The sequence below is a fragment of the Bidens hawaiensis genome, unplaced genomic scaffold, assembly GCF_021521415.1.
Source record: "Bidens hawaiensis isolate Kalapana, Puna unplaced genomic scaffold, B.hawaiensis_p1.1 tig00072213_1, whole genome shotgun sequence".
Taxonomy (NCBI): Eukaryota; Viridiplantae; Streptophyta; class Magnoliopsida; order Asterales; family Asteraceae; genus Bidens; species Bidens hawaiensis.
In genome coordinates this window covers 1-13,058 of record NW_027502638.1, presented here as the reverse complement: position 1 = coordinate 13,058, position 13,058 = coordinate 1, and the positions used below count along the sequence as shown (strand labels likewise).

Genomic DNA, 13,058 nt, shown 5'->3' with positions numbered 1-13,058 from the left:
ATTTCTGGAATTGCACGTTAATGATTAGGGATTTGAATGATGCATTGTATTTATGTGTTTTGAAATTGTTCAGTGTGGGTTTTTGATTGTTGGGTTAGAATTGGAGGACTGATTCAAGTTAGCTATTATAATTATATCATTAAAAAAAAAATCTGTTATTGATTTAAGATAACTCACATGGTAGACTGGTTCCCATGTGAAGTCGTTGTCCACAATCACATGTATAGATATGTAATGAATGAGTGTCCTTTGTCAACAACCAACTCAAGCGTGGATACCACTCTAATCATACGTCGTTGCACACACTGTTAAAACAAAAAAAATAAAAAATTCCTGTCACCATACGCCAATGACTCATTAATAGTCTAAAATCGGTTAAAACCAGAATATAAGAAAGAGAAATATTTAAAACCAATCAATGAATGCTATAAGAGGTTATAAATTGGATGTGGCTCAATGGTAGAGCATTCATTTTATAAGTGAGAGGTAGGGGGTTCAAATTTTACTATCACCAATTTATATGAGAGATATGAGGGATGACCCTGGTTTGCCATGGTTCGAGTCCTGATCTCACCCGGTTTTACCGGCTCCTTGCGGTCGTGCCATTTGGCGAGCGTGAGGGTCGGGTTTTATCTGGTGAATCCCTCAATAGGTGGACCGCTAGGGGCTCCGTCCGTCCGGACTAGTGGTCGGCTCGGGCTACCTTTAGCTAATGGGGGCCACGTACAGAATATCCAGCGTTACTTAGTTGATCGTTAAAAAAATGCTATAAAAGGTTTCACAAATTTAAATTAAATCTTGAATGCCACTTATGATCATTTGAAAAATAAAAATATTAAAATTATTATTATTATTATTATTATTATTATTGAAATTATTATTATTATTTAATTAATCTAAATTAAAATTATTATTATTGAAAGTTTGAAAGTGGAAACTTGATGATAATGTTATATTGTGATGAGAGGATGATACAAACTTAACACTTATCTATCTCTTTTATAATATTATAAGGACAAAACAAAAGGCAGCATTTTATTAATACTTTTATTATTATCCCCCAAACAAAATCAATCATACCCCAATCAAGTTTCTCTCTAATATCTGGAAACAGGTTCATTTTTTCTCCTCCTTTGCTGCAAATCATTCTTTAATTTTAATTACTTCAACTATTATTGTTAGTCTTTATTGTGTTCTTGAGGCCATAATCCCAGTGGGTTTTTGTGGGTTAAGATTTATATCATCAGATGAGTGTAATTTTAATCATTAGGGTTTCTATTAATTTGAATATCGTATGCATATTTAGATTTATAGGTTGTTGATCACTGATCACTGATTCATTCTGGGAATTTTGTTTAATATTTGACTTTATGATTCATATATGCACTAATTTATAGGTTGTTGATCACTGATCACTGATTTTGACCTTATATGTGTGTCCTAAATTCTTATTATTATTTATGTTTGAGTATAGTGAAATGGCAAAGAGTTTATTTAAGCAAGAACATGATCTTGGTAAGTATTCTCTTTGGTATAATATTATTAATTATGCGCGATTCGTATGTTTTTTTTATTTGTTGTTGTTTTAGAGAAAAGGCGCGCAGAGGCTGCTAGAATTAGAGAAAAGTACCCTGACAGGATCCCGGTAAATAAGTGTTGATCTTTCTATATATTTATCATGATTATGTGTTATGTGATATAGTTCTAAAGTGAAGTTCTTGATGGTGTTTTGAGGTTAATTTTGATTTGGATTGTTTTAAGGTGATTGTGGAGAAGGGGGAGCGGAGCGATGTTCCCAACATCGATAAGAAAAAGTATGCGATTTTATCTTTTATTACGTTATTTGTTCAGTTACTCAAAGTGATTGGTGAAAGTTAACCTCAAAATATCAATCATGCAATTAATTTCACTCGTGGGGAAGCCCTGCAAACTATTGATCAGGATTAGGTAACTTAAAACAGGTCCTTTTACTTACGAATGGGTTGATTTGGATTGTGTTGTGTTGTGTTTTGACACGGGTCATAAACTGTCCTAAATTGGTTTAATAATATATATGTAATTAAAGTAACTACTTATAAAAATATTCGTAGTAATGAGTTGAAGAGTTTATGTTTATGTAATTATAATTGCTGCACTAACTACTTATAAAAATATTTAAAAGCAGGAAGAAGGATTTAATAGGTTAACCGTCGGTACAAATATGAAATATGACTAAAAGCAAGTACGCACGTAACTGATAATGATGATTATATTGCCATCTAGACATACATGTTGATTCATGAAGTTAAGGTGAAAATGTTGAAGCATACTCGCCGAAGAATTTTAAAACTTCCCATTTTGAAATTTTTTGGCGAGTATGTTTCAGCGTTTTCATCTTTCTTCATAAATCAACATGTTGTCTTTCTAGTTGGAAATGCAGTTCTCGTTGTTTGTCATGTGCTTTCTTAATTTGGGGCATATTTCATATTTGTACTGGTGGTTAACCTGCAAAACCTTTTCCCTACTTTTAAGATTTTATAAGTAATTAGCACAACAGTTATAGTTACGGAAACACTATTGTTACATTAAAGTCTGAAATATCATTACAATAAAGGTTGTGGGTGGCATTACAACTTGTTTGCTCGTGTTAAACACAACCTAAATCAATCTGTTTATAAGTAAACGGACCTGTTTTCGAAGGCATTGTTTTCCCTTTGTATCTTAGGGTAATAATATTCATAAATAACAACCAATAAGTCAATAAACATGGACTAAAGTCAACATACTGTTAAGCTTGTAAACGAACCGAACTTTCTGTGAACCGCTTGACGGCAAGCTCGTTTTTCTAATATATGAACAAACATGAACAGTTTTGTTTGTTCATTGAGTTAAACGAACGAATATGAACACATGCCGTGTTCTTTCATTGAATGTTCTTTTACGTTCATATATATATATATATATATATATATATTCACTTGATTTTTTGGCCCGTTATAAGTTCATCTTATAAAATTAAGATATCACCGTTACAGTTCAGTCAAGTTTTATTAATTTTTTAGACCCGGTAGATTGATTTTCAGTTTACTTTTAATTGGTGTGTGTTAATCTATGTTTGGTCATGCTCGTTCGTGAACCGTCCGTTTATACCATGAACGAACGAACACACGAACATGTTCAAAGTGTTCATTGGGCTAAATATTGCAGGTACCTTGTTCCAGCTGATTTGACTGTCGGTCAGTTTGTTTATGTGATTCGTAAAAGGATTAAATTAAGTGCTGAGAAAGCTATATTTATATTTGTTGACAACGCCCTCCCACCGACTGGTAATCTTCCCGAATTACCTGATATTTGAACTATTTCTTTCGCCAATTCATGTAGACACGTTTCATGCGACCTAAAACTATGGCCAAAATGATTATTTTTGCGTTACCGTGGTGTTTTTGGCAGGGGCGATTATGTCATCTGTATATGAAGAAAAGAAGGATGAAGACGGTTTCTTGTATGTGACTTACAGTGGAGAAAACACATTTGGAGACCAGTAACACTAATATTTTCATGAACCATTTTCTTTCTGTCAAGAAGATAAACATGATACAGTTGCAGATGTGTATATAGTTTGAGCCTGAATAATGGTTATGTTAATAATCATTTGCTTTTCGTTTTATCGATCAACTTTTGTTTTTAAGTTGATACACGAGTGCTTTTGCGTTCTTATCAAAAACCAACCAATGATATGAGATCTTGCTTGGTTTTATATTGAGCATTGGTGCATAATGTGGTTTTGTGTTATGAGCTACCGTTATGTGTTTTGAATAATTAAGAAGAAAATATAAAATATTTGCCTTTGCTTTGTGATGTTGTGGAATAATTTAGTGCCAAAAAAAGTTAATATTTTCGCTTGGAAAGTGGAGATGGATAGGTTGGCGACTTGGGGGGATCTCCGATTTCATTACACGGTTAAATGCGGTCTGCGTGAAGTCAGCCTAGAAACCTCCTGTTACCTCCTTACTTTGTGTCATCTTACCAACCTGGTTTGGAATGCGATCAGCTCGTGATGTAGGATATGGCAAATCTTTGCTTTCTCAGCTCGCAATCTTCTAAACATGCACACTTCGATCATGCCTGATAGCAAAAAGAAAAATGAGTCTTACTAGGGGGTGATTAAGCCAGCTTGTTGGTATATTTGGAAGGTGAGAAACAATATCACTTTCTCCTAGAAAGCGTTAACGATTACCGATGTTGTGGAAAATATAAAGTCTTCGTGCTTCATTTGGATTAAAAATAGGTCATTGTTTAGGTCTATCTTGGAAGACTGGTATAATTTTTCGTTTTAGTTGTTTTGGACTCTAGTGTCTTGCTAATTGCGTCATCAATGAAAGTTCCTATTCAAAGAAAAAGAAAATAAACACCTTTTTCTTTTCCACACATCTTTCTAGAGTTACCATTTTAAATTTTTTTTTCATTAATAATTTTTCTTTTCATTTGAAATAAAAGGATCCAATTACAATAAAAGAGGCAGGTAATCGGGCAACAAGCTGCGCCGCCGCCCCCCCTTTTGAATGGCAAAACCGATCCTACTGAAAATAAAATTATCGTTCTTCGACGTCGTTGAGTTACTGTGCACAACCCGCTTAACTCTTTTTAGAAACGTAGCAGCATCGGGAGCAAGAGACCCAAATGTATCAAAAGCAAAAGGAATGAAGGCGTGTTGATTCTCCGCACACACCTTCTCATACTTAGCAATTTTTTCCTTGCTTCTACCTTTAGCACGATCTGCCTAGCAACAAACCCGGTGTCCCTAAGCCCGACAAGAGGGGACACCCGAGTAAGGTCCACACAAGCATGTTTCCCCCCCAGCCCATCCAAACACAAGAATGTCCGCTGGTCGGAGAGTAGACCTTCCTTCACGCGGATCCGACAAGAAATTCACAGGAGCCTCTTTTCTTGCCGAGATTCCCGCTCGTTTTAAACACATCACAAAGGATATCCCTGACCAGATCATGTCTATATTTAAACACCGGGAGGTTCTTTGCAATGAACCACATGTTCACCAAAATTATCTAAACACGCCTTACGACAGACAGGGCATGGCTCACCAACTGGGAATAGGGGGATCATTAAACGATATTTAAGAATGGCTCGGTACTCCACTGCGACATGTGCTGACCTAACCCTTCGATGGGGGGTGTCAGTCAAAAAGTCTTGAGCATGAGGAGCCTGAAGACATTCTAATACCGCTCTCTGACGAGAGGACATGCCAAACTTTTCTCCCCAAACTTTAGACAGTTTTACTATAAAGGGCACTCGCCAAAGCAATTTTGGGCTTTAGGGGGGATGGGGTTGTCCTTATTAGCGAACCCGCCAAGATCAAGATCGGGAATAGAGTTGTGCAAATAATCCATCGCACACCCAAAATCGGAATCTAACCCATCAACACCACAACCACGCAAAATGTGGTCTTGTAACTTCCAAGATTGTGCTCTCGAGGCTACGAAAGCATAGGTGGAAACATCCTCAGCTGAAATATAACCCTAAACCACCGAAATGGATAGGGAGGGAGCCTAGTCTCCATTGAAAATCCCAAAAAAACGGACCCCCACATACCACAATATCCTTAATCGCCGCTCGAAGCCCTTTGTCAAAAACAGAGACACGCTTCCTTAACAAACATAGGCTGACATGTTCGGAGTCCGAACAACAACTTAGCCACCCCCATACATGAGCGAAGCAAGAGAAGCTCACAATTGAGGGTCACGCAGGCTAGTAAGACATCTCATTAGTTCCACAACTCTTGAAGCTCTGGTACTGGCCAAACTACTGATAAACCCAGCGTCTCGGCTAACCGCACTTCCAAGGAGTTTTAGCCTAACTCGGTCTCCCAATCCCGATAGGAAATAAACCTACTTTTGCCTTAATCCCATTGCACGACGGCAATATACTTCGGTCTTTTTAATATTAAGCTCAAGGCCCCAGACTTGGCCCCTTGGACCTAATAATATCCAGGGCTTTAGGCCACTTCGTTGACGTCTCCTATAATCGTACCATCATCTAAGTACCATGCATGGAAAGGTAACTTGCAACCATCTCGTACTTGATGAATGAGGGGGTGCAAAGAGCAGGGGTCCTAAAGGATCGCCTTGTTGAACCCCAGTAGTTGACTGGATACAATCATTCCTCACATAAAGCCTAGCCGGTTGCCAGTAAAGAAAATTAACCCATAGGGAAATAGATGGGCATCTGGCATGAACTTCTTGTAGGAGTGTGGTCCTATCCACCAGGTTGAAGGCATTAGAAAAATCTACTGTAAGCAAAGCCAACGACCCATCCGATTGGAACATATTAAGAAATCTATTCGTGTTATGAAGCACCACCTCCTCTTCACTCGGGATCCCACCCCGAATTGAAAATCACAAAGGTATTTTGCCATCTCTTTCCCAACATTCCTCATAGACACTTTAGATACAAGCCTTCTCCAAATCGCGCCAACGACAATAGGCCTAACCCCATTGTCGGGCTTAAGCAGTTGCGTTAGGGGGGCCGAAGCCACAAACTCCGCCAAAGCAACAGGGCATCTCCCCCCTAACCACAAGTTAACCACCTCAGTGATAGCCTTAAGCAAACCCACGGCAATCGCAGATCCTTCCCCACATAGGGCATCCAAAATTGTTGGGCCCTAAGCCCATCTTTACCACAAGAAGTCCCTTTAGGAAAGATTTAATACACTCTAGAACACTTTCAATGTCCACAACCAAAGGGGCCACCAAGAGTAAGGCCTCAGAGGCAGGCTGGGGGCAAGATGGGATGCTTATCAAGCAACACTTTCATAGTAGCGTCACCAAAAGGAGCAACACCCGAAGAGCACAAAACTTTAACTGCGGCCGTGAAGTGCCCGTCGACAACTTTTCGAATACATTGCTTAGCGTTGAGGCCCCTCCCTCGAATGATGTGACATTAGTCAATTTTGGGTCTCGTTTTGTATTCATTTTGTAATCATTCTGTAACATGTCGAATTTTTCGCGGTTTTTTTTTAATAAATTATATTTCGTAGTTGTGGTTAAGCTTGTAAACCCGAACCGGCAATTATTCAAATTATTGATGTTATAACTTTAGCGTGTGTTGAGTTTGTCAAGATTCCGTTAGTTTTAGTTTATAGGTTTGGTTAAATAAACTTTAGGGACTAAAGTGTGATTTCCATAAAGCTATATAAGATTTAAATTATTTATAACTAAATATCAAACTTGAGGGGCCAAAGTGTAACATTTACAAACCATATATATAAATCTTAAAAAATAAAACCTAACCCTTAACCCATATTATCAACCCAGCCGCCACCCCCCCCACCGTTTTCGGCCAGCCTTGATTTTCCGACGAGGAGCTGGCGCGGATTCCGGCCACCCTCTTCCCCTTTCTCTGACACCGGGCAAATTCTGACAACCCTTTTCCCCTTTCTCCGACATCGGCGACACCACCACTCTCCCTTTTCCCTCTCTCGGTCCTCCGGTAAACCCCCGCACCCAAAACCCTCCTCCCTCGTTTTTCCGGCGACCGGAAAGCCGGCCGTCGTGGCCTCACCGTCTCCCTCTATGCTCTCACTCTCTCTCACCGTCTCTCTCTCTCTGCTCTCACTCTCCCTCACCTTCTCTCTCTCTCTCCCCGCCTCTCTCTCTCATTCTCGCACCGTCTCTCTCTGTTTTCGTTTTTTTTTCCGGCACGCCTCCGGCTGGCCGGAATTGGCTCTGACGACAGAGTATGAAACACGGTGGTGGTAACCCACCACGTCTCCGGCAGCTTTCATCTCCGACGACCATATGTACAACTAATAGGTAAATTATCAATTGTGGGTTTAATTATGAGTTTAATTATCAAATTGTTATCTTGGTTCGGTTGGTGTGTACGTTAGTTGTTGAACTAGAGGTCATGGGTTTCGAGTCTCATCCTAGACCGGTGTTGGTATTATTTTTTTTATACTTAACAAATTACGGTTACTATTGGTGCTGATATTATTACATAAAAATTATTATTAGTATTATTATGTTAAACTTACTATTATATGTATTCACTATTAATATTATTATTAGTATCATTATTCTTATCAATATTAGAGTTGTTATTAATTATTAATAAATATAGTTATTATTTATTAAAATCACATTTTTATCATTAATTATTAGCAATAATATTAATATATTTATTTTGTGAACTCGCTTAGAAATCGAACCAACATCGATTATGGTAATGTTATTACTATCTGATGTGCTTGAAGTAGTTTAATAATTATTAACTAAATTACGTTAATCTAAACACTAAGTAATAATTTTAGACTCTTAAAACTCGACTAAACTACTAACCGGAAAGTGAACCGATCGACTCTAGTAAAGTAGTAAAGCTAAGTAAGTCCGGATATCGAACCTACGAGACTCTTTTAAATTACGCAAATTAACTAATTAGACTCGACTAACTGACACGACTATTTAATTACTATTATAAGGGGGTTTTTACTTTAAAAGAAACATAAATTTAAACTAATTACGAAAATAAGTAAAATAAACAAAGACAATTTTAATTGATTTAATAAGATGACGATGAAAACCATCTAGGCTAGAATCCCCAAAGTTTCAGTTATCAATTATTAGGAAAACGCTTGGTATGGAAATGAGATCATAAAATAATCACTTGAAAAAAAACCCGAACAGGACCCCTAACTCTTCAAGAAAACACCTATGGATTTCTATTAAGTTCTTAAAAACACCAATTTTAATATTAGACTTCCTTACAGTTATCTAATTAATTATGAACGAGTACCTTAAAACGACAACCTACCTTACAGCGCGGAAATCAAAAGTAGTTTAATAAATGCATTCGACTCAATAGACAAAAATAAAAAGTCAAACCTAGACGGACTCCTTACGAAGAACTAAGTCTAGCAATCTTAATCAACAACAACTGATCAAATAATCTATCACCTTACAACTTTTTAGATTAGAAGCGCACTTTTATTTATTTAATTAATAATATTGTTTCTATAATCTTATTATAAATCAATCACAAACTAGTCAAAAACACACAGTAAATGACCTAACAGAATCCTATTATATGACAGACAATCACCAAGGAAACTGTGAAATAATAAAACTCATCAAATAAAACCAAGCACCCATATGCATAGAATAAATAATATTAAACTTTTTACTAATTCATAAACCCATAACGAAAAGCAAACTCCAAATAAAATCAAACTTCAACAAAGGTTCATCACAAGCCTATGCAGTCTAATAAGTTTAGCCTAACATCTTAAAAGTAGAGAAACCAAAATAAATAAGTTCAACAACCAAGCTCATAATTAAAATAATAAATTCAAACCGAATATTGATGATGCTTGGTTGAGTAGGTGTTGAACTCAAACGCTATATGCTCAAACCAAAAGCCTTCTTTCTCTTTTTATTTCTTCTTCTTTTCGGCTGTCCTGGTCGAACTCTAATAATCGGCTGCTTCTCAAAAACCTTTTTGTTTCGTCGTAGGGTTCTTTTTTTTTTCTCTCGTCTGCCTTATAAATATATAAATAATAGCAGTCATAACTCGTAACAAACTTCTCACTTGTGTCTTGGGCTGGAAAAACAAATCCTCACGGGCCAGTAATATCTCTTTAATCCAACTTCTCTTTTTAATTTCAGTGGAGCCCACTCACAAATCATAATACGTATGCTGCACCACATGATATATTTAGTAATTCTCTTTAGTTAAATTTGTCATCACAATTAAAGTGAATAGATTAATTCTTATTATAAAAGTTAGTGACATCTAATAACGTTTAAGCTAATTACCAAACTCACATTATCAAATTTAACGAGTAATAACAAAAGGTTATCACTCCTCTTTTTCCAAATGTAGTTAAAATGCTTTGTCCTCACTGACTTTTAAAACTTTCAAAATCTAACTATGAACCAAGTGATAATAATATTCAATAAAAGCATGACTCAAAAGTGTATGAATATTTATATAAAAAACATATATATTTTAGACCTTATCAAATATCCCCACACTTACTTTTTTTTCGTTCCTGAAAAAGTCTAATGCAGTGGAATCAGAATCGGAAAATACAGTCTTAAAAACATATAGATTAATTTAAAATTTAGAATAACGCAAAAACGCGATCAACCGATATTGTTGTCCACTTAAACCTATGCCTTAATCTTTACCGGGACAAATAAGATCCGACAATTATATTACTCAGTGGTTTACACAATTAAGACCCGCTTATTTTCAGCTTTTTACCGGACCAAGCCACCCCAACTTGACTTAAACCTCAAAATTAGCAGATTTAAACTTTTTGTTGCTCTATTTTTTTTCATGAATAGTTAAGACGATCAAGGGTATTGTTTATCCACCTAAGCTTAAGCATCAAAGTCTACCAAGCAGCCATTAGATATGATAAGGTTCAATTTATTAATAGCTAGTGTTCCCCACAACATGACATACCCCGTTATCAAGCAATACACCGAACCATTACCAGGTGAGTATGCAAAATTTCATCTGTAGGGCTTACATGTGGCGTTCCCTTGTGGTCCGTTTCTTAATGGTAATGAGACCCGAGCAAGGGGACCCCACATGGCTAACAACGTGGATGTCAAGTCTGTAATGCATTTGTACTTTTGTACTTTTTGTGATCATGTTTAAAGACTTATGTGGCAGAAATCTGCGGGCTTGTCCTTTTTTTAGCTTTATTATAAATATTCACAACCCCATTTGGAATTGTGAATATCCAGATGAATAGTCGGCATACAGACCCGTGGTGTCCGGACCCGGGGCATCCCATCAATACAAGATTTGAGGTTATAAAACCATACGCCAATGATGTGTAAAATACTAAAGCTAGCAGTTTTAAGATTTATATCACAGGCTACACGACATACTCTAACGTTAAACCTACCCAATCATCATATGATAACGTATTTTAAATTTTTAAACTTTTCAAACTTTTATAATATTTCCACTTTTCATACCAAGAATTGAGGCTTGAGTATGGCTGACATTTCATTACTTATTTTCCACGAACAAAACGCTTTACCCACAAGAGATTTTCGACCCATTTTATCAAATTGCCCTTTCATTTTCAAGGCTGAGCCTACCGACACATCCCAAGTTAAGTGTGCTTTCTTTTATTTATCTCATATTATTAGTAGTTTGAAAAACCAATTTCCGATAAATATCATCATATCCCACTTTAACGCAAAAAAACTATATTCAAGGGACATTTTTAAAGCATTTTTTCAATTTTTTTCTCACTTTTTTTTTTAACAATAAAATTTAAACTATGACTCAAATATCCTATCCCCACACTTAAATTTTGCATTTTCCTCAATGCAAGGATAGGACGACTTAAATTAAAAATAAAACTAAAATAAAGTCGGGATTACAAAAAACTAAAAAACTAAAAATTAAAAACAAAAACAAAATAAACAAATTAACAAGCTAGATAAAGGAAAAAACTTAGCTGGTAATATGCACATGAAATATGATGCCAAAGTCTTCTTCCATGAATGCCCTCCAACTACGAACATGCTCAGCAAATAGTAACTCCTTCTCTCTCACACGAACGCAAGCGGCAAAACTATGACGAACCATATCTAAAAAAATATATCTTATCATAATGATAGATATTATGCAATTAAAGTGTTTCACCAATAAATATATAAAATATAATAATCAGGAGCAAATAAATAAACATGAAGTATACGGCTTGGTTGCTCCATCCCCACACTTGTCTTTTTCATTATATTCTTCCTTGGGGATTGTCCTCTAGCTCAATCTTTCTTCAAACGAGCAAAACTTAAAAACACACAAACAAAAGAAAAGATTATACAAACTCTACACTTGAGTTTTCACTCAAGAGTCTACGCAGTTATTAGAGATTACGGTTCGAGTGGAGTTTCCTCCATCTTGATCGCCTCTTCTGGCCCTCCAAGATATTGCTTCAAACGATGACCGTTCACCTTCCATGAACTTCCATTGTCCGGATTCTCTAGCTCCACCACACCATACGAAAAGACCTCTTTGACCTCACATGGGCCCGTCCATTTCGATCTCAATTTTCCTGCAAATAACTTCAAACGAGAATTAAATAACAATACTTTATCACCTTTTTTTGAAGTTTTTACCTCCCTTTAAACGTCGATCGTGTAACACTTTCGTCTTTTCCTTGATATCCAACGATCGAAAATACGCCGCCTCACGAAGTTCCTCCAACTCATGAATATGAAAATACCTCTTCCTTGCAGCCTCAGTAAGATCAACATTTACCGTCTTCAATGCCCAAAATGCTCGATGCTCCAACTCAACGGGAAGATGACATGCTTTACCGTAAACTAACATAAACGGTGTAGTACCCAACGATGTCTTGTACGCGGTTCTAAATGCCCATAGTGCGTCATCCAATTTCTCCGACCAATCTTTCCGACTTATCCCAACCGTCTTCTTCAAAATTCTCTTCACCTCTCTATTAGCATTTTCTACTTGACCATTCCTTTGAGGATGGTAAGCGGTAGAGGTGCGATGAGTAACTCCATAACGAGCTAATGCTTTCTCCATGACGAAATTACAAAAATGAGTACCTCGATCACTAATAATCGCCCGTGGAGTCCCGAACCGAGTAAACAGCTTCTTTAAAATTTCACAACAACTCTAGCATCATTTGTGGCTAACGCTTGGGCTTCAACCCACTTTGAAACATAATCTATCGCCACCAAAATATACTTGTGACCACCGGAAACGGGAAACGGTCCCATAAAATCGATGCCCCAAACATCAAATATTTCAAGAGTTTGTATGGGGTTTTGAGGCATCTCGTTTTTTTCGAGGAAATATTTCCGGTGCGTTGACAAGCGTCACAAGTTTTAATCAAATTCCACCGCATCTTTTACAACCGATGGCCAATAAAAACCACAATCAAATACCTTTTGAGCCGTGGCATGCGCTTCATGATGACCGCCCGTTAAACCTTCATGAACATGCTTCAGAATATTCAATCCTTCTTCTTTCGACACACATCTTCTAAGAATTCGGTCACCACCAATCTTGAA

General features: G+C 36.8%; 1 protein-coding gene across 1 annotated transcript; it reads left to right on the top strand.

The window, feature by feature from the left end:
* Positions 1-978: 978 nt before the first annotated feature.
* On the top strand, positions 979-3,644 carry LOC143605963 (autophagy-related protein 8f). Its single transcript, XM_077081893.1, has 6 exons — positions 979-1,114; positions 1,475-1,515; positions 1,590-1,645; positions 1,762-1,814; positions 3,187-3,305; positions 3,430-3,644. Exons 2-6 carry the CDS (start codon positions 1,479-1,481, stop codon positions 3,522-3,524), a joined length of 360 nt encoding a protein of 119 aa, XP_076938008.1. The 5' UTR covers positions 979-1,114; positions 1,475-1,478; the 3' UTR covers positions 3,525-3,644.
* Positions 3,645-13,058: the final 9,414 nt, after the last annotated feature.

Excerpts from the sequence above, each read along its gene's own strand:
- LOC143605963 (XM_077081893.1), top strand. The coding sequence starts at position 1,479 with ATGGCAAAGAGTTTATTTAAGCAAGAACATGATCTTG. Across the intron at positions 1,815-3,186 it reads CCCAACATCGATAAGAAAAA|GTACCTTGTTCCAGCTGATT; the intron begins GTATGCGATTTT and ends TAAATATTGCAG. Across the intron at positions 3,306-3,429 it reads CAACGCCCTCCCACCGACTG|GGGCGATTATGTCATCTGTA; the intron begins GTAATCTTCCCG and ends TGTTTTTGGCAG.